This window comes from Tachysurus vachellii, chromosome 21 (assembly GCF_030014155.1).
Source record: "Tachysurus vachellii isolate PV-2020 chromosome 21, HZAU_Pvac_v1, whole genome shotgun sequence".
Classification (NCBI taxonomy): Eukaryota; Metazoa; Chordata; class Actinopteri; order Siluriformes; family Bagridae; genus Tachysurus; species Tachysurus vachellii.
In genome coordinates this window covers 6,504,980-6,530,962 of record NC_083480.1, presented here as the reverse complement: position 1 = coordinate 6,530,962, position 25,983 = coordinate 6,504,980, and the positions used below count along the sequence as shown (strand labels likewise).

Sequence of the window (25,983 nt, the reverse complement as noted above, 5' to 3'; positions counted from 1 at the left end):
AGTTTTTGGAATGGTAAAGTTTTATAGTTGGGCGATTGCTATTGGCTGATATCACTTCCTCGATTGTAACGCGCGTTCTGATTGGTGGAGCTCAGTGGTGCTGCATTGAATAAAATAATTAAATTAAATTAAATTAAATTAAATTAAATTAAATTAAATTAAATTAAATTAAATTAAATTAAATTAAATATATTCTGTTTACATGTGTAAAGACGTTTATTTATAATACTATTATTTATTTGTTTGTTTGTTTTTATTTGTTTGTTTGTTTAATACTATATTTTTATGTAGGAAATAAAACCTTCACTATGTGTTTAAATGTATGTGGACCCTTGACCATCACACTCATATGGGATTCTTCACCACACTGTTGGCACAAAGCTGTATAAGATGTAAGCTGTAGAATTAAGATTTCCCCTCCTTGGCACGGCTGAAGAGGGTAGTGCTGTCAAAGCCCTTACAGGGACTCTGGAGAGAGAAAGACACATATACCAGCATTAGACTTTGTCCCTAAGAGAACTTACCTCTTTTACACTGTGCCCTATGAGCCTCTACACTCTACACACTCAGGGTGAGTGCATGCTTTGTGGGGCTTCACACAGAGTCACATGGATGCAAAAAGGAAGGTGAAATGGTGCTTTATTTACAAAGTCTTTTAAAATATTGCAGGCAGTGAAGGATTCCATGAAGTGTTATGCAATTTGAGTGAAGTGCTGATGGTGTCAGTGTGGAGTGAAGGATCTCTCTGGAGCGGAGGGAGGGCAGAGTCATTAACAGCCTCACAGGGAGTCACAGGGAGAGAGAAAGAAACAGACACCAGCATTAGTGTTCGTCCTTAAGAGACTTTACACACGATGATGCTGAAGCAGCACTGTCCCTTCACCACCACAGCGGCAGTTGTGTGATGAGTGATAGATCTTTGTGGTTGTGGGATGGTCCAGTGTGCAGTGTGACATTCTTTGATGCACCTTATCTTTGTTTGTATAACTACTCCCTGTCTGTCACATTAAACTTTGAGGAGCTTTGCTATTTGAGTCTGTGTGGTTCTTTTGGCACTCTTGTCCTTGATATAAGCTCAGATGTACAGTAGCAGCTGCATGACTCAGACTTCTTCTCTAAATCTGAGTGAACTAAAATTTTATCACGTGTGGGTATGAGGAAATATCTGGTGTTTATTATCTACAAGTAATTGTGTATATACTACAGGTGGTAGCAAGAAAGTGTATGGTACGTAGCTGGTGTATAATGTTTCGTACTACCACCTGTGGTGTACACACAGCACAGCATGTTGATAATGAATATTACCACATGATTGTTTGGTTTACCTGGACGCACAAAGCCACAGATATTACCACAATATCTCAGTATCTCACTGCTGCCATAATATTATTATATAATTAGTCAAATGTTAATGACTGTTTGTAAATATCTGGTCTTTAATATTTTCATGTTGTTATTTATATACCAAATCTAATCTGTGCTAATCTGTGTGGATTTCAGCGATCACTTTATAATCTAGGGGCTTACTAATGAAGCACACAAGGGGGATGGAAAGTACAGGGAAATACAGTATACATTGAAAAATCAATAAACTAATGGTCTACTTTTGCAATGTAGTCTTAGGATTGTGTCTTTATTGATTGTTTATCGTAGTTTGTGCATTAAATAATTAAATAGCCCTTTGATGTCATCATTGCTCCTAACATTGTCTGTCATGCACCTGAAATGAACAAGGGCATCACACTTACCAATTTAATTGTACAGATCATGATCTACAATCATGAGTTTATTTTGTATAATTCATTTTCTATTTCCTCTTAGGTCTTGTTCCAGGCATTAACATGCGTCCTTGGTGATCGGATCACAGATGGTCAGACGAGATGCATAGCTGTTCACACCTGGCATTATGAGCGTGTCTCCAGTGACCACTTGTTATCCGATTTCATACATTGTGTCCCCGGAGAAAGACTATCTCAAACATTCATTATGTCAGTCTTCTGCTGCATTTTTATTTTCAATTAGAAATAATCTTTTGGACCTGCATGGACTGTTTCAACATTTTATTAACAAAAATTAAATGAATTACAGATAAGAATAAATGAAACCAAACTGAGCTTGGTTAAATTTCCAAACTATTTTCACCTCTGCTCTTATCCATTAGCTTAACAGCAGAGAGCTCTAACATTCAGCAAGATATCCTCAATGATTCTCACCGATTACATGTTTTCTGGCTAGAATTATACAGTCGATCAGGTTGGTCGTTCGTATCAAGACAGATTCACAAAGAATCTTTAGGATGCATAAACAGTACTGATGCTACACAAACATACTGTACATACTGGAGCTGAGAGACTTTGGGAGCTAACTGTTGACATTAAAACAGTTTTTTTCCATTTAGAGTAACGCCACAATTAATCTCGGGAGAATGAGAGTTAGCTGGCCTTTTGAAGCAGCTGAAGCAACCGGTTCAGTTTTGGAAAAAAACAAAAACAAAACAAAACTATAGATGGTTGCTGTGATGGTTCTCTTTTTAGTCCCTTGGCAGCGGAGTGCAGTGTGTGTGTGTGTGTGTGTGTGTGTGTGTGTGTGTGTGTGTGTGTGTGTGTGTGTGTGCGTGTGTGCGTGCGTGTGCACTCAGCACACGAGGCAGCAGTCTGGCACCAGAAACTTCAACGTGACCTCTGAAACACAGGGTCAGATTTATTGTAGCAACGAGCCCTAGCGACCATTGGAGTCCATGGCGACATCAGAGGCAGGACGTAAGCTTGTGTACAGGTATGCAACATTTCCTCATCATCTCTGAGGAACGTGTTGGTAATAATAGCTGAAGTCGTGTTAAAAACTGACCATGGGTTGCGGGAGCTCAAGAATTATAGTGGTGGAACCTACAAAAACGGGAAGCCTCAACACCACAAATGAGGTAGAGTCGGTTTTTCCATTAAATTTCCTAGCTTTAATAACATTACAACATCAATCATTAATTAGATAGTTATGTCCGGCAACATGTATGAGAACAAGTTTGCTGTGTATGATGGTCTACTCTTGTAATATATGAATATTTGTGTTCCCCAATTACTGTACATTGTGTGATGATCTAATGTTTTACCAGTGTTCATCTCCACAACACGTGCAAGGTTTAATAGCCTACTTAATATCATTTTATATACAAGATATAGGAGTTTATTTATTTATACATTTGATTCTAAAGTCATCTATTAAATTAAGTGTTCTTTAAATTTTCCTTATTAATTATTCTTATCCAGGAAGTTTTCCTTCTGGCTTGTGTTGCCATAATCAATTTCAGATCCTGACTAGAATAAAGTGCTAACAAAATATAAATAAATAAACTTAAAACATTTAACAAGCTAAAAACATTAAACATTATATCCCTGTCCAGGGATAAGCATTGAAATTATTATCTATTATAGTCACATAGATGATACAGATGGAGACAGAGATTTGATTTGAAAAAGGCATCATTTTAAAAAAATATCTTTTCTAGTGTTTTAAACATCTTACCACTGATAACAATTTCAGCACATTTCCTTTTACTGAGAAAAGAACAGAAAGCCTGTTTTACTCAAACTTGTCTATAATCTATAGGAAGTTGTATAGAACAACCTCAACAGCTTTCCGATTTTTTTCACAATACAGAAAAACATTTTTAAATTCACTATTAATGCAGATGTATGCAGATGTGGTGGTTTAAGAATAGGTTGAAGAAATGCTGGAATGTGGAAAGCACATGTTTAGAGTTTCATTGTAAACACAAGAGTCTTTTATGGGATGGTTTTATTTTTGGAGGTATGACATCTCCCCAGCTTCACAGGATTCCACAGAACCAGGTACTCCTGAAGTGAGTGTATGAATTAGTTTCTTGAAGATTATTTTCATATGAATCCATAGATTGAAACGGTGCATGGGAGTCCTCGTGGCGATTCAGCTATCTCTAAAAACACAACAGACAGTGGAGTTGATCTGGATACAGCAGAGATCACTGTTCCTCCCAAGACGGTTCCTAGGATTCTCCCACCACTGCAAGGTATGAGGAAAAAAAGGGGAAAAAAACTGTTTGCACTTTTTAACACTGAGACAATTACAGAAAGAAAAAATGATGGTTCAACTGAGTGAGCTGTTTGGGAATAAGGAAAAATTCAGCACCCCATGAACATCTGGCTTAACAAGTTGACCTTCTACGTTTCCACATACTTAGACCTTGTTCATAGTACCATCTTCATAACCTAATATCTGTGACTATTTCAGCTCAAAGTCCAAGGCAGTCTCATGAGAGCCAGAGAGTAGAGTCAAGTGTGATTCTGGAGCAACTGCTGAGTCAGGGCATCATTCCTGCTCAAAGCAAAGTGGCAAGCAATGGAGAAGCATACAACATCATGGTCAGTATGTCATGGTGCAAACACAGCATCTAGTTACTGTCTGTTGAAGTCTTTAGTCAGATCTTGGTTTAATGTGTCATGCAGCTGGCTGACGGAGAGGTACAGAGGAAGAGGCCGCCACCTCGCCTAGAGTCACTGAAGATCCGTAAAGAACAAGAGGTCACTAGAAAGGAAGACATTGATGAGAAGATGAGACAAGTAGAGGAAAGAAGGAAGGTACAACACATACAAAATCCATAAAGCTTTTTTTTTATCACAAATACACAAAATTAGTGAAAATAAAATTCAACTAATAAAAAAAAGAATTTTAAAATAAGATAAAGGTTTAAAAAATTTAAAGGTAATCATGCTTTTTTACTGTGTCAAAAATGCATGGATCATTTTAACATTGCTGAATACTTCTATAATTAATAAATGATCAAATCACTCACTCACTCACTCATCTTCTACCGCTTATCCGAACTACCTCGGGTCACGGGGAGCCTGTGCCTATCTCAGGCGTCATCGGGCATCAAGGCAGGATACACCCTGGACGGAGTGCCAACCCATCACAGGGCACACACACTCTCATTCACTCACGCAATCACACACTACGGACAATTTTCCAGAGATACCTACCAATCAACCTACCATGCATGTCTTTGGACCGGGGGAGGAAACCGGAGTACCCGGAGGAAACCTCTGAGGCACGGGGAGAACATGCAAACTCCGCACACACAAGGTGGAGGCGGGAATCGAACCCCCAACCCTGGAGGTGTGAGGCGAACGTGCTAACCACCAAGCCACCGTGCCCCCTATGATTAAATCAAGCCTGCTAAATTTATTTATAATATGGTGAAATGTAGCCCAATGCAAAGCATCCAATAACAGCATTGCATTTCCTATAGCAAGTTTTATTCCTCTTATACCACAGCAAATTTTCCAGTACTAACACATTTTTGGTTATCAAAGTATGACATCAAATATTTTATAAGGCTGTGGTAATGCTTAAAGTTCTGGAACAAAAGATTTTTGGTTCATGATTTTTCAGTTCTTTTAGCAGCTGTATATTGTCGATAACATTATAGCACCCTTTTTCTTCACCAGACTTTTTTCTCTCGCTCTCAAAGGTGCAGCTTGTCAGTTTACCAAGAACTGTTGAAAATCTTAAAGAAACCATTAAACCGTTAGAAAGGTGATTCCTTCTGAAAATTCTAGTTGTCACTATTGAAATGCTAACGTATTAGAACAAGCACATGCAGCAGGAACTACTGTCCAAGTCTCACTGATGCACCATTTGTATCTGACCAATCAGAATTGAGAATCCAGCTTTGGCATAATGTAATGTCTGTTAATGGAATAATCAGCCAATGTATTAAATTTATAGCACTTGAAATGTATTATTGCAGATACGGGAGGAAGAGCTGAAAAACAGATTGAGGGCTAAATCTGCACGTCCTCATGGAGCTGTCTTGTCTTCTCCTCCGTCTTCACATATCCCAACCACAGCCAAAGATCATGACATGGACAGCAGTGGAGAAGAAGCAGGCGAATGTGCAAGCGAATGACTTCATCCTTTAACCTGGGCCTTATCCACCCTCTGTCTGGGCCACTACTCTAATGCTGGACCAGCACAACTTATTCCTATCCAGATTTTATTTAGTACGATAGAGCCGTATAAATTAAGTATACATACGGTATAAACTGGGATTTAACCAAACATACAGTTTTGCACTTGCACTTTATAATACTCTAGTTAGTATTTAACACTGGGCATGGGTCAATTCAACACACAAAACAAATAGACATATACATGTGTTTTGTCAGTTGCCATTAAGTACCGAGCTTAAAGGAATTCTCCACGTTGTTGTTCTCTCTCTTTCTCATCACATGTAGTGTATGTGAGATTACCACAGATGATATTCTCAACATGATTCCCTGTAACAAGAAAAGAAAACACTTCCTGTTTGATCAGAATTCAGAAATAAATAAGTCTTAGGGCAGTTGTTAAGGCAGTCAAGGAACTGATATAAAACAAATAAGTGTGGCCACAAATACAGTCAGATGTCACTGAGGCTCAGTTCTGGAAAGAAACCAAAAAAAATTGCAAATAGACCTGTTTCGTCCCAAGACGTTTACTGTTAAACTGTAATGTTAAACTGCACACGGTCCTCTATTCTAAATAAGTTTCTAGTAAGCAGACATTTTGTTGTTTTTTGAGTTCAGGGAAATTTATTTAAATTCTTATTCACTGTAATATACAACAGCCGATTTAGGGTGATATTCTTTTAAACGTAAATTTGACGTATATTATTTACTCTCTTTACTTTAAATGGTATATTATAATATACTACTTTTCAAAATGGAGCCAAATAGATGAATAGGTAGGAATGACATTAGTTATCTGAAAGTAAATAAACGTCATAGCAGTTGCCAAGAATGTTTTTGCACCTACTAATTCCCACTACTTGCCTTACTGGCTATATGTTATATCTCTCTCTTCTGAAAATTATATATACTTAAACAGATCTTTATTTGCCTTATATAACAAAGAACCTAATATAATATAATCAGGCAAATATGTAAGCATAGGTGGTTTCTAATGCATTATGAATCTATACTCTGGAATAGGGTTGTACAGGGCTGTTTAGTCCACAAGGTGGCACTGTGTGTTCAACTGTACATGATTTGCCAAGCTGCCAAGCAGATTTTTCTATTGTATGTAAATGTACCTCTTTTGAATTAACACAGGTGGAGTAAATCTCATTAAAATGTTATCTGTTCCATATATGTGTAGATCTTATATTTTGTATTTGATTGTGCTCGTGTTTTTGTGTATGCGTCTAGAAAAGTGTATTTGAACAATGGTTAGTTGCAGCTGCTGATAATTTGTCTTTTACACTTCAGTGAAAGTCCCAACCGTAACCACATCTGTTGGAGTTTTATGTCTGCTGAGGTTTGACATGTGACCTGAGGTCAGTGCAGCATGGATTAGTTTAAGATTCAGTCTCTTGGAAAGGCAGTTATCTATAGTAACTGATACTTTGCAGTATATAAAACAGACATACAAACTTCTTCCAGACTAATATATATATATATATATATATATATATATATATATATATATATATATATATATAACAAGTCGCATATATATATATATATATATATATATATATGTGGATTTTTTTGGATTGACAAATAATCTCTGACATAAAAGGGTGTGAAAGATAATTCAATTTGTATGTGTTAATTCCATCAAGTTAAAATAAAAGTCATTCACAGTTGGCGTATACTAATTGTGTTTGAACAAAATCAAGTAAATTAAAGGCACATGAGTACAAGAGAATGCAATAAGATAGCATCCCATTGTAATCTTCTTGAAATCCGGACCAGTCTCTATTACATTGGCTTAATGGGTGCATTAATAAATTAGCACACACACTGAAACTGTTCTATGTTAGGCCCAAGTCATGGCTGTCATGTCTTTTCTTTGCTTTTTTTTTTTTTTAATCTATAAAGCCTCAGTTCTGTTCTCAGTTCAGTTCTATAAAGCCTCAGTTCTGTATTGCAAAGCACTGGGCGTCAGAAAGCAGGTGAAGCGTGGTGGGCCTCAGCAAAGCGACCTCCTCTCGGGTTGCACTCAACAAAACCCACATCAGCCGAACGATATGGAAGTTTGCAGGCTAAATGAGAGGCTGTATTAATAATTCAACGCAAGTCGCATCACGTTACCTGGTTTGAATTACCACCAGGACTATAAAATGAGCTGCTCTTTCTGTTTGTGCAACTCACAGTGAGATTGACGTCACATATAATTGTGACTAGTTTGTGCAAGCCTAGTGACACACTTGTGACAAAGATAAAAATAAAGGTGTACAATTAAGGTGTGCATTTATAATGAAATGTTATATAGATAAATTTCTGTTCAGTTCAGACTGCAAACACAGTGACATAGTGACAACCGTAGTGTCCCTGCACTGCATTTGCCAACTGCTAATAGAGCAGTGGTGTTTGCATATAATGACTGCAGCAGTATATAATGGAAATGCTACACACAATATTTTACACACACGAATCAAGGCAGTTGGCACATTGGTGACTCTATGCTCTTAGTGTAACATTATCTGAAGAGCATCAGTCCTACAGTATGCACCTGTCTCACCGCCATGCTGTCTCTGGCTCAGACTTTGTCTGGATCTTTATCCAGCTTATGCTGTCACAGAGGACATGCTGACCAGTTGGTGGGTCTCTTCTAACATAGTTCAGCATTTAGAGGAATTGGAAGGTCTTCATCAGGACATTCATGTCATAAAGATACACTCAGCGGCTACATTTTGTCTGTAGACCTACCATGTATGGACATGACTGGACATTTTTTTGGGTACCATACAGTTGCATTTTGTAGGTAAGAAGCTACTGAATGTATGCACACTGTATACTCTATCAACCAATGAAAAAGGTTGATGTCACCATTACACATGATACACATAATTAAATAGTGTGTACATTTTATCGTGTTGGTCTAGTTGGAAACACACACACACACACACACACACACACACACAAACACACACACACATACATGAACCCATTCACACTGAGAGACATTTTAACATTAAACATTATTTTAATTTTAACATTAATATTAACATTATAAGATTCAGAAATGCTATCTGCAGAGCAAAAGCCAGGAACTGATAGACACATCCTTTAACTCATCAAGTCCTTAAGTCCTTCGTCTGTGTTGGTTTCTGATCACAGGGTCACTCTTAGCTGAATATTTTGGTGTGAAATTCTCAATAGTGCAGCAACAGAGAGGTGATAATAACTACCATTATGACCAATACCAAATCAAAAAATGTAAATGGTCCAGCACCCAAATAATATCTGGTCTCTGGTGGTCTTTTTCCCCCAATGATTTACTGAAATAATGTAAATAATGTAGGCCCCAGAATTTATGTCTTTCTCTTTCACACACACACACACACACACACCACACAGAATTTGTCTTTCTCTTTTTTACACTTACACTTACACACACAAACACACACACATACGCGCGCAGGCCCCAGAATTTCTGTTTCTCTTTTTTACACACACACACACACACACACACACACACACACACACACACACACACACACACACACCACACAGAATTTGTCTTTCTCTTTTTTACACTTACACACACAAACACACACACACATACGCGCGCAGGCCCCAGAATTTATGTTTCTCTTTTTTACACACACACACATACACAGGACCCAGAATTTATGTTTCTCTTTTTTACACACACACACACACACACACACACACACACACACACACACACACACACACACAGGCCCCAGAATTTATGTCTTTCTCTTTTTTACACTTACACACACACATACACACACTTATCAAAGCAACAAGTGTTTGTAGACGGGGGCGAGAACAACTACCCCGTTGTCCATTCTCCAGCTGTTCGTGCGGTGGGCGAGCGCGGTGGGCGTGGTCTAACCCATCACCCCGCCCACTCTGTGATGTGGGCGGGGTTTACACAAGCGCATTTAGGAATGGGTCACACGCACTTTTTTAGAAAGCACGTCAGTTACGAAGCGGAGTTCAAACCACCTGATGATCTCCGGTACAACCTGCTTACTTACAACACTAAATCTACCTCGAGTAACAAAGTGTGTCGCTTGAACCCTGTTTCCTTCGTAACTCCTGGTGTTTTAAAGAGATTTAGACTAAAACATTGCACTAGTTTGTGTTGATTTCTGCTCCTAATTGCACTTGAGCGTTGATTGAGGATGCATACTACCCAAAAGGACACGACCTACACCAAGATATTTGTCGGAGGTCTGCCTTATCACACCACGGATTCCAGCCTAAGGAAATACTTTGAGGTGTTTGGGGAAATCGAGGAAGCTGTCGTGATTACCGACAGACAGACAGGGAAGTCCAGGGGCTATGGTTTTGTAAGTATTGTTTATTTATTTATTTATTTTCCCCTGTCTAAATGTTCCATGCATTATTTTATTCATCTGAAGTTTTTTAAATATTTATTTATTTATTTATTTATTTATTTTTATCTTCATCATCTTCATCATCATCTTCATCTTCATCATCACATGTTCTGGTTAACCTGAAAGTCAGAAGCTCCTTCTTGGTGTTTGTTTTGAACTATGAACACAGCCGAGCATTCACTTCAAATTTTCACTATACAAAATTCAGAAATTCTGAATAGAATTCTGATGAAATTTGTTGCGACAATTAAATAGAATTTGTAAGCTGGTGTTGAGGTTGTGTGGTGTTTGTTGTGTGAAGGGTTTTCTCTCTTGAGGACAAAAACACAATGCACACTAACACATAATAGGTTGTAATTAAATTAAAAATTAAAATTTAAATTAATTTTTTTTTTTTAAATAATCTTGTTGCTAATAGTTTGTGAGTTATTGAAGGTTAAAGGTACAATGTTTCCACTCGTGCGTTTGTGAATCAGTTTCAAAATATCCTCGTGATAAAAATAAATATTTGGCTGCATTACAGTTACAACTCGAGTTGGCTAAGGCTTATAAATAAGAGCTCATTAATGTCAAATCATTTTGGATAGAAAGTCAACGAACACTGGCTTGGAATTGGTTGGCACTACTGGCTTAGAATTAAAATTTTCTTTAATTACCAAACTTATCAGTCAAACTGTTATGGAAAGGTTGTCAATCACAGTTTGTGCTCCAGTTGCCATGTAAAGTGCCTCAGAGAGATATGAGTGTCAGGCCTATAGGAAAACAAGTGTCAAGATGACAATTTGTGTTAATTCTATTTCATTTCGTTAATGTCCTGTAAAGGTAAGCATCACTTCATTTGACACGTTGTTTTCTTTTTTTTGTTGTTAATCAGGTGACAATGGCAGACCGCTCTGCAGCAGACAGAGCTTGTAAGGACCCCAACCCTATCATTGACGGCAGGAAGGCCAACGTGAACCTGGCTTACCTGGGAGCCAAGCCGCGGGTGATGCAACCAGGTGAGGGTTTTGTCACCTTTAGAAAACGTGCTGCGACAGGCGTAGCCGTTATCATGCGATAAACATGATGATGTATTCATATACATCCTGCTAGCTTTAACATCATGCAACTCTTACCTTTTTATAGAGAACATTTGAATCACACAGCGGGTATCTTAACCAGAAATGTCTGCCATTTATATTTCTACATAGGTTTCACGTTCGGTGTGCCCCAGATTCATCCGGCTTTCATCCAGAGACCTTATGGGTGAGTAGCAACAGTATACGATGTCGACTGTATTCTGGTGAGAGAGATTTAAACAGCCAATAGTTATGTTATAATATTAATAATAATAATAATAATAATATATGTTATATCCAAATCATACAAAGTCATATTTTACCAATGGATCTGACCCCAGACCTTTTTGTAAAATGCTGTCAGCAGACTTATACAGTAAATACAGCTGTTAATCTTTAATTATTATGCTCATTAATGGCTAACCACAGTGTTATCACTTTTGAATATTTGATAGCGTTAAGAATGCGTGTCTCTTTTTTTAAGAGTGTTTGTATGTATGTATGTGTGTGTGTGATGTTTTTTTTTTTTTTTTGTTTTGTTTTGTTTTTTTTATTGATTAATAGACATTGTAGCTTGACTCAATGTTGTCTTTCTCTGGTCCGACAGGCTCGATATGGGTTAAGCTAACTGATGGTTTGAGGAATAGCTCAATAGCTCATCAATAGCTACCATACCTGTAGACTCAATCACACACAAACAAGCTCAAAATGGTGATTACATATGCATGTATGTTGGTTTTTATTTTGGTTTGGACTTTTTATTTTAATAGTGCATAGAGCTGCGTGTGCCTTTTTTTTTACCGTCATGAAGTGGTGTTAAAAGCTAAAACTGTGTGCTCTTTTATTTACTGGGGAAAATTGGTTTGGGGGTGTTGATTTTCAGGATTGTGGAGGTGTGATAACTTTGCCACGGCAGCAAAGTGGGGCTTTCCTTTGGTGCTTTTATTTGTTTTATTATTTTTTTTGCTTTAGCTTGTTTTTTGGTGTCTTGTTTTTGGAGTGAGTGCAATCTTTTTTGTGTGAAATTGTTATAAAAAAACAACAACAAACCTTCCTCCACCCAACCTCATCCAAACAACCCAACAAATTGCTTGCATTTTGCTGTTTTTCTTTCCCCACTGACATCTGTCATGGCCATGATGGATTTACAGGTCTTCTTTTTCCTCTTACTCTATTTTATGCAAACTTTTATCAATCTGTTCTCTCTCTCTCTCTCTCTCTCTCTCTCTCTCTCTCTCTCTCTCTCACCCACCCACCCTATAAAGAATCATGCAGTAAATCCAGAGTCCCTGGAGATCTGCAGTCAATTATTGATATGTGGTTGTACACAATGGAAATTGACTCACAGCTCTTATCAACCTGAACTTTTTTTATACGTTGGGGAATTTATTAAGAAGGGATTTTAGCTTTTGTATTATTTTATCACGTTTGAGCGTGAGTGTGTACGTGTGCGTGTGTGTCTGCATGTGTTTGCAGTGTTGAAGCACCTCAATGTGACACAGGCACAGGCCTCTGAACGAGCCTTTATCACATGGGCCCGTGTGGCGTTAAGGAAAACAAGCTTCTCCATTGTGCCACACAAAGGCCATAGTGCTGACAGTGCATTCGCATGAGGCCTGCTCTCTCTGTCTCTATCTCCCTCTGGCTTTGGGAGCTTGCCTGCATCTCACATACAGTGATGAGATCCACTCTGGAAAACAGGCCCACTATAAAGCAGTGTCACCTCAAAGGAATCTCTCACATAACAACACTGCTGTGTAGGGCAGCAGAGAGGGAACCTGATGTTTCTGACCTCGGAGCAGTTGGCTCATGTTGGATCGTGTCACATTGGGATGGCGGTTCACTAGGCTGAAGTCCTTGTACGGCTCTGTATCTGGAGAGTTTTATTTTATTCTATATATTAATGTGACTAATGTGCTATATATGATACTCTTATTCTGTGCCTCATATAAAGTGACCTTTTCTTCGGCTCGGGTATTGGAACTGGTATTGTCAAAAGTATAAAGTGTTGAATGTTCAGAGCTGGTTCTTCCTTTCGTGAATAGCTAGGATTTAAACTGGAGACAAATAATGTAGTCCAGTCATTAATAGTCTTAATGCCTGTGTTACACTGGCCTTTTAGAAAAGCACTCTGCTTTCAACGGATTCCAACAGGTGTGCTGCCTGGAGCTAAATGTGATGGACACTTCCTCCATGGCATTTGATCTCAAACCTTAATATAGAAATGAACATTAATATGACTGTCCCAAACAGTCCTGTCAGAAGGAGAAAAAAATGTTGGGGTCTGGCATGCCACTTGGTAACAGAGATATTTTTAACCAGTGCCCATGGAAGAAACGGACTCCTGAGTCCCATTGGTCTAGGTATGTTCTCTTTACATGCCCTGGGCTGTTGGTGGCTGTAGGATAAATAGTCCTTCATTGCACACCATGCCACCAGTTTGTGGTCAAGGCACTTAAACAAGAGAAATAGAGACAGTTAGTATGTTAAGTGAATAATGCCACCAGTTTGTTTGATATGAACATTGAAGATTGAACAAATAATAAACATTTTTAATAGAATATTAGAGGTTAGAATGAAGATAACATTAGGTATGTGTAAAAAAAAAAAATCATATATCCTCAGAGCTATCTTTAAGGTAGAATTATTTTTCTACTAGTTAAAATGATTATTTGGATGATTTTTGTCCTTTTGTCTTGGCAAGTTTTTATTTCCTTGTCATTAAACCCTTGATGCAGAACCAGCAAGACAAGTGCTGAGTTTCTACACTATATGTGGCTCAGTCCAACCATATTTACATTCATACCAATTTAATGTTAGTCCTCAGTTAGTTGTTAGTTGGGGTCACTTTAGCATCACCTCACCATGACTTACCATTAACAACATGATTTGATTAACTATTTGATGAGTCCAAACCTCAAAAACAATAGCACTATAAATCTATTTAAACTTGGACATACTTGGACCTTCTGTTCTGTAGTTGGAAAGCTCAGGAATAATATCCGCTTAAATGATTCCTGTTCAACATGTTTGAGAACATTAGTTTATTTTAGAGCCATTATTGGATCTCTGTGCTGCAGTTCTTTTGAAAGCTAGCTGTGATAGAGAAAGGAAGAGGACAATGCGAGAAGAAGAAGAGGAGCTTGGAGTGATTTCAGACGTCATGTGTACCTTGTAGCTTTTGAGCGTGTCACAACAGCTGCGGTTGGAGATGAAATTAACGCGATAAAACGATGAGTCCAGATCCTCCTGTCATTTAAACAAATGAGATTCAATTTTATTGGAATTGCTTTACTTAAATTTAGTGTTTAGTTTACATAATAACTGTCTGAAGAACCTTGAGCCAGTTACAGGTATTCAAGTTTCAAGTCTGGTGAACCAAAGACTCAAACTCTAATAATGATGATTAAACTGGTGGTGACTCACTGTGTATCCATGGTGAAGAGAAAGTGCCCAACTATGTCGGCTATTCTCAGCTGTCCACTCTTAATTTAGAGCAACATGCTCTGCTACTTTGCCCACAGTAATGTGTGGTGTAATTCTGTAGGTTTGTGTGTGTCCGTCCCTGTTTGTTTCTGTCTCTGTGTGTGTACAGTGTATCCCTGTTTTGTTTGTGTGTGTGTATATGTCCCTGTTTGTTTCTGTCTGTTTGTGTGTGTGTATCCCTGTTTTGTTTGTGTGTGTATATCCCTGTTTTGTTTGTGTGTGTGTGTGTGCATCCCTGTTTTGTTTGTGTGTGTGTGTATGTCTGTTTTGTGTGTGTATGTCTGTTTTGTGTGTGTATGTCTGTTTTGTGTGTGTATGTCTGTTTTGTGTGTGTATGTCTGTTTTGTGTGTGTGTGTGTGTGTGTGTGTGTGTGTGTGTGTCTGTTTTGTTTGTGTGTGTGTCTGTTTTGTTTGTGTGTGTGTCTGTTTTGTTTGTGTGTGTGTCTGTTTTGTTTGTGTGTGTGTCTGTTTTGTTTGTGTGTGTGTCTGTTTTGTTTGTGTGTGTGTCTTGTTTGTGTGTGTCTGTTTTGTTTGTGTGCTTGTGTGTCTGTTTTGTTTGTGTCTTGTTTTTGTGTGTGTGTATCCCTGTTTTGTTTGTGTGTGTGTGTGTGTATCCCTGTTTTGTTTGTGTGTGTGTGTGTGTGTATCCCTGTTTTGTTTGTGTGTGTGTGTGTATCCCTGTTTTGTTTGTGTGTGTGTGTGTATCCCTGTTTTGTTTGTGTGTGTGTGTATCCCTGTTTTGTTTGTGTGTGTGTGTGTATCCCTGTTTTGTTTGTGTGTGTGTGTATCCCTGTTTTGTTTGTGTGTGTGTGTGTATCCCTGTTTTGTTTGTGTGTGTGTGTATCCCTGTTTTGTTTGTGTGTGTGTGTATCCCTGTTTTGTTTGTGTGTGTGTGTATCCCTGTTTTGTTTGTGTGTGTGTGTGTAGCCCTGTTTTGTTTGTGTGTGTGTGTGTAGCCCTGTTTTGTTTGTGTGTGTGTGTGTAGCCCTGTTTTGTTTGTGTGTGTGTGTGTAGCCCTGTTTTGTTTGTGTGTGTGTGTGTGTAGCCCTGTTTTGTTTGTGTGTGTGTGTGTAGCCCTGTTTTGTTTGTGTGTGTGTGTAGCCCTGTTTTGTTTGTGTGTGTGTGTAGCCCTGTTTTGTTTGTGTGTGTGTGTGTAGCCCTGTTTTGTTTGTGTGTGTGTGTGTAGCCCTGTTTTGTTTGTGTGTGTGTGTGTATCCCTGTTTTTGTTTGTGTGTGTGTGTGTGTATCCCTGTTTTTGTTTGTGTGTGTGTGTATCCCTGTTTTTGTTTGTGTGTGTGTGTATCCCTGTTTTTGTTTGTGTGTGTGTGTGTGTATCCCTGTTTTTGTTTGTGTGTGTGTCCCTGTTTTGTGTGTGTGTGTGTGTGTGTGTGTGTGTGTGTGTATCCCTGTTTTGTTTGTGTGTGTGTGTGTGTGTGTGTGTGTGTGTGTGTGTGTGTCTGTTTTGTTTGTGTGTGTGTGTGTCTGTTTTGTTTGTGTGTGTGTGTATCCCTGTTTTGTTTGTGTGTGTGTGTGTGTGTGTATCCCTGTTTTGTTTGTGTGTGTGTGTGTATCCCTGTTTTGTTTGTGTGTGTCTGGTTTGTGTGTGTGTGTGTGTGTGTGTGTCTGTTTTGTTTGTGTGTGTGTGTGTGTGTGTATGTCTGTTCTGTTTGTGTGTGTGTGTTTTTGTGTGTGTGTATGTCTGTTTTGTTTGTGTGTGTGTGTATGTGTGTCTTGTGTGTGTCTTGTTTGTGTGTCTCTGTTTTATTTGTGTGTGTGTCTTTTGTTTGTGTGTGTGTCTTTTGTTTGTGTGTGTGTGTGTGTGTGTATGTCTGTTCTGTTTGTGTGTGTGTGTTTTTGTGTGTGTGTATGTCTGTTTTGTTTGTGTGTGTGTGTATGTGTGTCTTGTGTGTGTCTTGTTTGTGTGTCTCTGTTTTATTTGTGTGTGTGTCTTTTGTTTGTGTGTGTGTCTTTTGTTTGTGTGTGTGTCTGTTTTGTTTGTGTGTGTCTGTTTTGTTTGTGTGTGTGTGTGTGTCTGTTTTGTTTGTGTGTGTGGGTTCCTGTGTGTGTGTGGGTGTGGGTCCCCGTTTGTTCGTGTGGGTGTGGGTCCCCGTTTGTTCGTGTGGGTGTGGGTCCCCGTTTGTGTGTGTGTGTCCGGGTGTGGGTCCCCATCTGTGTGTGTGTTCGTCTGTGTTTGAGGGTCCATTTGTGTGTATCCGTATCCGTTTGTGTGTGGTGGTCTGTGTGTGTGTGTCCCTGTCCGTTTGTGTCCCCCCCCGTCCGTTTGTGTGTGTGTGTTTCTTTGTTGATACTTGTGATGTTTGTGTGTGCAATAATTCTTCTACTTCTGGAACGGTGTGTTTTTTTTACTCTTAACTGTGTTTTGTGTGAGAATTGACTTTTGTGCTTAGGTCTCTCTAGCATTGTGTTTTGTAACCCGTATCCTTTATATTGTGTGTGTGCTGTGTTTTTATTTATTTTTGCCATAAAGCAATACTATCATGTCAGGCTGGCAAAGCCTCAGTGCAGGATTTTACAGAAAGAGCTTTGCCTTTTGACCTGAGTGAGACGAATGCTAGAGATTGCTTTTGTTTTAGTCTTCATTTTGTGCTTTGTGTGACAAAATTTGTGATGGTGAAAATGATTTATTTATTTTTTTCGGTTGTTGTTTTTTGGTTTGGTTTGGTTTTTTCACTTGCTTCATTTGGGGCTGTGATTTTCAGATTGCTGGTGGGTTGGATTGTATGTTGGTGTGCTGAAAATAGGGTTGCCATGATAGCATATTTTATAACCCCAGTTTTATCTTTGGGACATTGGATATTAGCCTGAAGGGCTTGAACGTTGTTCTGACATGCTTATGTGATTATTTTAAGTCACATTTTAGGTCTAAACCCTTGTTATATCATTAACATTTTGACTTTTTTTGTTCTTTCTTTTGCCGTTCTTAAAAAAAAAAAAATTTAAAAAGAATTATTTGAGATCTAATTATATCTCCTCTTTGCATAGTAAACCCTAATGGCAAAGATGTTCTGTGGAAAAATCTTCTCAAAATGCATTGGGGTACATAATGAGAGGCAGAATGTGCTTATTGTTCCTGATTGCTTATTTAATCAAAACTCCCTTTGTGTGTGCCATCCAGCACGAAGCTCATTGTCTAAAAGCGGAGGGGGAAATGGCCAGCAGTGTCTCTTTTTAGAAAACTGTCCAGCTGTCAAAGTCACAGTGACACATTCACAATGCTCACCTCATCAACTCTCCAATTTCCCCCTCTACTGAGCTCCAAAACAAACCATGTGACTTACAGCATGCTTGTAATAATGTTGAAAATTTGCTCTCTTTAATTTCTGCAGCTGCTTTTTCCCAGGTTGAAATAAAAATCCAGTGTAAGAGTCAATTTGAGGTTTTATTTTTTTAATGACTCTTTTTAGTGAATTGTCTATTTTGGCAACCCTAGAACTCTCATAACCACTACAAGGCATTTCCTTGGTGTTGATGGGAAATATGGTGTGTGGTTTATTTATTTTTTTTTGATTGTGGAAATGGCGTGTTTGGCCACGGTGTGGGTTGTGCCCTGTGGTTGTGTTTCTGCAGTTAAAACCATGTGCAGTTTGCAGCTCTATCTTATGACTAATATACTGTTGTATGTTTGTGTGTCACAGGATCCCCGCTCACTACGTATACCCACAGGCATTCATGCAGCCCAGTGTGGTGATCCCTCACGTGCAGCCGGGCACTGCATCCGCTGCCACCGCCACTGCCTCCTCGCCCTACATCGACTACACTGGAGCTGCATACGCACAGTATGCCAGTGCTGCCACCGCTGCTGCTGCAGCTGCTGCATATGAGCAGTACCCATATGCCGCCTCGCCTGCTGCAGCTGGCTACGTCACAACAGCCGGCTATGGCTACGCTATGCAGCAGCCACTGGCCGCTGCCACTCCAGGCTCGGCAGCAGCTGCCGCAGCCGCAGCGTTCGGTCAATACCAGCCCCAGCAACTGCAGGCCGAGCGCATGCAATAGCAGCTAATGGCATGGAGCAGTGATTGGGGGGGGGAAGCTGATGCCCAGTGACTGCTCATTGGCTTCGTAGAGGTGTCTCAAGAGAGGGAGGATAATGTGATGAGGATGATGATAATGAGGATTGATGGAGGTGTTTAAATGAGGTGGGATCTCCATCGCTTTCCAACTTGCTGTGATTAAACCAAAAAAAAATGTGAAAAAAAAAAATCATAGAAGGCCGAAAGTCAGAGATTTAACTTTTTACCATTATTGATACTGTTATTGTTACCTTTATGCTTAATATTGATGTAGTGTATTTATTGCTAAAGGAGAACGCAATGACTAATCACTGTGGCTTGGAGGTGTAGACAAAGCCTTGAGTCCAGATGCTGTCATTAAATTAGAAGACTTTTCTTCACGAAGGACGTTAGATGTCCGAACAGTGTTTTGTTTCTGAAAGCCCTCTAACTTACATATTTATTCTCATTTTTGAGGGATTTTTCTGTTCTGTCGTCTAATGTGCATTGCAAGGTTTTGTTTTCTGATTATCAGGGAAATGGAGCATTTATCCAACAAATTAGTAAAGACAAACAAACTCTGCCAATCAGGGAGTAATACACATCTGTGGAGAAATGAAGTGAATGAAAGTGTAATTGTAACTTTGTCTGGCATGTTCAGGATTACCTTTTAATCTTCCTGATGCTGAATGTCCCTCTACTCTGATTTCCATTTTGAATTCTTGAACTATGCAAAGTGAAAACCGTCACCAGGAGACAAAACAAACCGCAGAGATTTCCTGCCACTCTCCTTTGAAGGACAACGAACAATTTCGGAGCACGATGAAAGGACATTACATAGTATTATTTGTCTTCTCACACACATGCACACATACAGACACTAATTTCTTTAACACTGGGGCAAAATGTTAACTCTGTGCAAACTCCTCTACACGTTATTGAATACGTACAATTATTCATGCACTCGCATGGTATGATGAGTACGAATTGACAAAAAAGGTCAGAGCTGAAGACTTGTGAGTGAGAAGCAGGCAACAGCTGCAGTGTGGGGACAGACACACACACACACACACACACACACATACATTTCTCTGGAAAGAACGCATCACTTGTGCTCGTTTGTTGAGCTGTCACATTTTAATCCCTGGGCCCGCCTGGGAACACGTCCCCCTTCAGCTTTGTCAGCAGTTCCACCTCTGTCCTAGTGAGATGGACTGAAGGCTGAAGCGCAGGCTGCACTCCGCCGATCCTCTTCTAGCATCAACCTCAGCACCAGCCACCACATCTCTCGCTCACAAGCAGCTCCTCTATGGAATGAACGAATGAGAGAATGAGAAACAGACTTCAACAATGTACCAATGAACTTCCATCAGTCAACCAAACTCTATCAATGAAAATAATGTTCTTTTTTTTGTATGTGTGTTTGTCTAGAGAAATGTCTGTGCACCAGCATGTCTTTCCTAGTGAGAGATGAATCCATTCTCTGTTCTCTCAGAAAACCTGATGTCATATCGTTATACTAGAAAGCAGGACTAAAGCTGAGCGCTCAAACTCAAGTATGATATGATAGTTCACAGTGCCTTACAACTGTAATGCTATTTAAAGAGAAAAAGAGAACTGCTATTTATTTATTCTGAGAGTTATGCTGCGCTCTAAGGACATAGACTTAGTGGCGGTACTGTATTAATAATAATAATAATAATAATAATAATAATAATAATGTATTCATCTCATGGCATATTATAAGTTATTGAGTAGATTTAGTTATAGTATCATTAACATACTCAACCAAAAATGTTGATTTATTTAAGATACAATTCTGTATGTGCACTGTACTTTTTTTTTCTATGCCTTATGAATTTTTAGAGCATTTCATTAAATATCTGCTAGGTTAATGCCTCTTGTAAGATGTTTATTTAATGCAGGCCTATTTGCAGGCAGAATCCTTTTTTTTTTTTTTTTTTTTTTGTCTAGAACTGTAGAATTTTTTTTAAAAAGAGAAAAGCTCCTTGTAAAAACTAAGCAAAATGCTGCTTCATACATTAGAATGTATAGTCCTTGTCAAGGTTCAATATCTGTGCTTCTACTGCTTTTAATATACATCAGATGGGCTGTTTTACACTGTCGGGAATTTTTATACTTGAACATGAACAAGGGAAAATATGAAAAGCAATAACAAAAAAAAACTTTTAAGGAAGCATTTCATTGTCACTGGATTTGGGCATGTAAGGTGTTATTTACTATTTAATGTAAATCCAAAGGTTGTCTCAGTAAACTTAATTTAAACCGTATTACAGATTTTCAACACTATTTACTCAAAAAGAAAATAAAAGGTTCTATATTTCAACCTTAACTGCTGTGTGTGTCTTTGCGTGCTTGTTATTGTGCTTGTACGTTGTTTTTTTTTTTAAACTGACTTTATTAAAAAATTAAATGACGTAACTTTTTTTTCCTTGTGACTTTTCAGCTCGCATAACGATACTGCTTCAGAAAAACCTGATTATGAACAAATCTGAACTGTTATTCAAATTGTTTGGATGAAACATTGTATGTATTAATATACAAACCTACAAAATGTAAAAGTTTAATCAGAAAACTTTGTCCAGTTTTGGGAACAAGAGATTTTAAGAACTAAGCAGAGAGTTGTTACACATTATGCTTACTTATTCCTTAGAGACCATTTTTATCATATTTGTGAAAAGACTTTTAAACACATTTTGTATAAAATAGAATTCTATGATTAATTCAGTGTGATTTATATGTGCATATACAAGTCCACATACTTTTACGTTTTCAGTTCACATTTATAGCCATTATTTATACATATTTAAGACTGTTGATGTGTTAAGAATGTTTCTCCAATGTTAGTCATATCACTGTTCAATATTAGTAATAAGTGAAAAAGAGATTGGAGCAAAGAATGAAAGTACATCGCCAGTGCTTCAAATGCCAGCTGAAACTAAATATCAGAGTTTCCATGATTAGCAATTCATAACGAAAAGGATTCAAGGACCATTAATCAAGGTGGAGACTGAGATGATGACCGTGGGGCCAACATCAATCCTACAGTCTTGCAATTCTTTTTCCATCTCCATATATAATTGCTTGGAAACTATGATCATCATTTGAGGGACCTCATGGTCAGTTCTGTGCTTGGTCTGATCACTAAATCAAGATCTCTGAAGAATAGAACTTTGCTGGTGTAGTTTGTTAATGCTGTACTCTGAAACCATGTGTCCCCTAGCTGAAGGAAACATACAGAGTAATGTCTCATTGTCTCATAGCTTCACATCGAGCCGGATAAGGAAGAGAAGTACTGTGGCCCCAGTCAGGAAAATTCTGTAAAATGTTTTTTTCCTCATATCACTCTGCATTACTTTGCATCTCAAATGTGACTCATGCTGAAATTCTGAACAATGGGTGGAACTCCCCTTTCCACTGGATCGGTGCTCTTGAATACTAACCTACTGCCGGACCTACTCAAAAAAGAACGTCTCACTTTCTATTCATATACACTATATGACCAAAAGTTTCATAAAATCCTGTCATTCCCACGTGTGCTTTTCAAACATATCACTGTATATTCAGCTAATCTTTACTGTTATAATAACTTGCAGTCTTCAAGAAAGGATTTCCACTAGATAGTGGAGCACGGCTGTGAGGATTTTGTCGTCATTCAACTCAAAGAGTATTAATGAGGTCAGACACACAGTTGGCGTATCAGTTCATCCCAACCCTCATATGCTGAGTCAGAGTCAGGGCTCAGTTCTTCCGCTCTTACCTTCACATGGAGTTCTGTGCTTTGTGCACTGGGGCATTGTCATGCTGGTGCGAGTTTGAGTCTCATACTGTAGTTCCAGTGAAGGGAAATTGTTATGCTATAGCAAACAAAGACATCCTATACAACTTTGTGGAAGAACCACATATGAGTGTACTGGTTAGGTGTCCACATACTTATTGTAATGTAGCGTATCTGTTCAACATGAGTACACAAAGCACATGATTTTGGGCAACAAAGAAAATAACTATCTGATTCATTAGAGTTAACTGCTCTTAAAAATATCATGACCTCCGTAATGACCGTTCAGGAGAGTATTCAGCACAGATAAGCTAACTTCTGGTGAAGTAAAAGGGCTTGTTTACAAACCCTCATTCCTAGATTTCTTGTGATATCCATATACTATTAAAAGCAGCAAGTACAACCCGTTCTTTTGGGCTAATGTTTCATGGAGCTGTCCTACTACAGTGACAAAGCAAAATAGTTTCATGTTGTGCAACAGATGAGTCAATATGGCAGGCATAACAACCCATCTCCTCATATCCAGAATCAATAATAATGTGTTTTACTTGATCCTGTTCGGTATGCTTTGTGAAAGAAACCCTGATCTCTCTCTGTAGTTGTAGAGGCTTTAACAGAAGGCATCTCCTGTCTGTATTGTAGAACAGTTGGATAAACCATGCTGGCAAATGATATACCCAAATTACAACGATACTGATCTCCATTCCACTGTCAACCCAATATGTCAGAACAACTCAGGTGATAATAAAATATCCCGGTATATAAGTGTATATTCATTATCTATATATTTTGATATATGGAAGCAGATTTTGCTCGTAATAATATTCCTATACAGATTTCACAAGGCATAACCAATGTATTACCTGTGTTTAAAAACCTACAGCTATCAACAGGGTACTGTAAAATGGACTCCTGTTAAAGCTCTGAATAATTCAAGTCCTCTCCAATAAATAAGAAATGCTGTTTGCTCCTTTTGGCACCCCATTCTCCAGCATGTTCTATTTCTGTTTGCCCTGTAACCTGACACATAGCCATATGTGTCCCCCTGTGACACAGCAGAGATAAAAACTGTCTCACCGTCACCATTCAGGATTAAACATGGCTGCTGGAAAATGTTTTCATTCACCAGATCATGATAAGTTGTTTCTTGTTCCATGATATGCCTAAGGAATTATAAATACAATACGTACCTAATTATTACCTAAAAATGATGATTGTACTGTGTACAGAAAAGTATTTTATTCATTTAAAATTAACAAAGGATCCGTTTAATTCAACAGTTTGCTATGAATGATTATATCTGCACTACATCCTTACAGAACTCCTTGTCATATTTAATACAATATGTTTAATAAACACATACCTGGCACCTCCCAGACATTTTTTTATTATGGCCCTAATTGTACATTGGGTTCTCCCTGTTAGTATTCGACACACACCACAGTCTAAGTAGTTTTTCCTTGTATAACCATCACTGTTCACTTCTGATCTTGCTTCATAAGCAATATTGGAGTTGGAGTTTTCCTACCATTCATAACCCTTTCTTCTAACTACAATGGGTTCACCGTTGTGATATCTACAGTGTCAAAACTTCCACTCGTGAAACATATGTATGAATCCTTTGATTTGGAAGAAGGAAACAATATAGGAACTATATGTCTCTGCATTGAACATCTTAAAGAGAGTTAGATTAGCTTGGACCTCCCCTGCACTGCCTGAAAAAGCAGTGATTTATACCTTTATTAAGAGACAATTCTGATCCAAACACCACAACTTGTCAAGCTTACTAACAGCAAGCGGCCACATCAGGGGGTGAGAAATATAAAAGGTCCAGAAAACAATTTCTAGGCAAATTGGTGATAGACATGATTCAACTGAAAGTGATTATTCAGGAGCTATATTGCATGCTCTTCATCAAAGCAGCATGATGATGATGATGATGATGATGATGATGATGATGATGATGACGATGACGATGATGATGCAATGTCTACAGCTCTGTACAAGATATGCTTCTAGACTAATAGTGACCTAATAAAACTCATTTAGTTCCGTTTCCAGAATATGGAACAACTCTCTACAAGTCCTGTATGGCTGCAGGCTGCAGCTCTATAAGAGTCAGTAATATTGGCACAACAATTATATTTCAGTTGAATTCAATTCATTTGTAAAGCTCTTTTACCAATTGCTCAATTACCAAATCTAAGCTTTACAGAAGCATAGAAACAGAATAAAAATTGTAAAGTGTAAAATTAAATGAAAAAAATTAAATAAAAAAAAACATCAAAGATCCTTATTACTCAATAAAAGAAAAAAAAATTGTTTTTTTTCTTTAGCAACTTGATGAAGAATTTTTAGTGGTGATTTCTTTCATGCAGCACTTACGAGTTTGTAAAGATGAGAGATATAAGATAAGAATATGGTTTAAAAGCAGATTCTTTTCTTGTCTGAATGGAAAACCTGATTCACTGGGTGCCTTTATTTACCGTGATGCATTTTGACAGTACTTGTTCTTCAGTTCTTGTTATTTCAAATAAGAACTTTCTCTACTATAGATTTATAAACTTAATTTTTTTACTTTGTAATTATAAATATAAACAAAACGTATTTATTTATAAGCATAAACAATGTACACACGTGACCAATATTAATACCAAAGTCAGTGCAGCTTTAAAATGTCTAGAGTTCTTTCCCCATTTGAGTGGTGTCTAATAATATTGTCCTTGATAACCTTAGAAAGCTCTTTCATCTTCAGTATGACATCTCAGCCAGTCAAGTCTTTTATAATTGCACCCGGTACAATTTGCAGCAGAAAAGTTTTTGCAGCATTTATATCTAGAAGTAGATACTGACTGAAGGAAGACCAGGTGATCTTCAGTTGTCCAGTTTCTGTCAGTCTGTGCACATGATAGACTCAGAATTCTGTTTCTTAGCTGATGGCAATGGAGCTTGATGTGATCTTCTGCTGTTATGGTTCATCCATCTCAACCTTAAAGGTTTTGTGCATGCTCAGATTTTTTTTCTCTCACCATGATTGTGGTGAAAAGGTCATTATACGCTTTACTATATCCTTCTTGTGGGCTCAAATAATTTTCCTCTGACCTCTTATCAACAAGGGATTTCAATACACAGATCTATCACTCACTGTTTTTTTTTTTTTTTTTTTACTTTTTATTTAAACCCCAGGAAATTCCCAAAATGATTAAATACCAAAAACCATGTCATGTTTAAATTTCT

General features: G+C 38.1%; 2 protein-coding genes across 2 annotated transcripts; both read left to right on the top strand.

Moving 5' to 3' along the window:
* The first annotated feature begins 2,797 nt into the window (after positions 1-2,797).
* Positions 2,798-6,877, top strand: stmnd1 (stathmin domain containing 1). Its single transcript, XM_060897513.1, has 5 exons — positions 2,798-2,920; positions 3,907-4,042; positions 4,264-4,394; positions 4,479-4,610; positions 5,783-6,877. Exons 1-5 carry the CDS (start codon positions 2,849-2,851, stop codon positions 5,939-5,941), a joined length of 630 nt encoding a protein of 209 aa, XP_060753496.1. The 5' UTR covers positions 2,798-2,848; the 3' UTR covers positions 5,942-6,877.
* Positions 6,878-9,957: 3,080 nt separating this feature from the next.
* rbm24a (RNA binding motif protein 24a) lies at positions 9,958-21,300 on the top strand. Its single transcript, XM_060897547.1, has 4 exons — positions 9,958-10,342; positions 11,265-11,388; positions 11,581-11,635; positions 18,591-21,300. Exons 1-4 carry the CDS (start codon positions 10,175-10,177, stop codon positions 18,949-18,951), a joined length of 708 nt encoding a protein of 235 aa, XP_060753530.1. The 5' UTR covers positions 9,958-10,174; the 3' UTR covers positions 18,952-21,300.
* Positions 21,301-25,983: the final 4,683 nt, after the last annotated feature.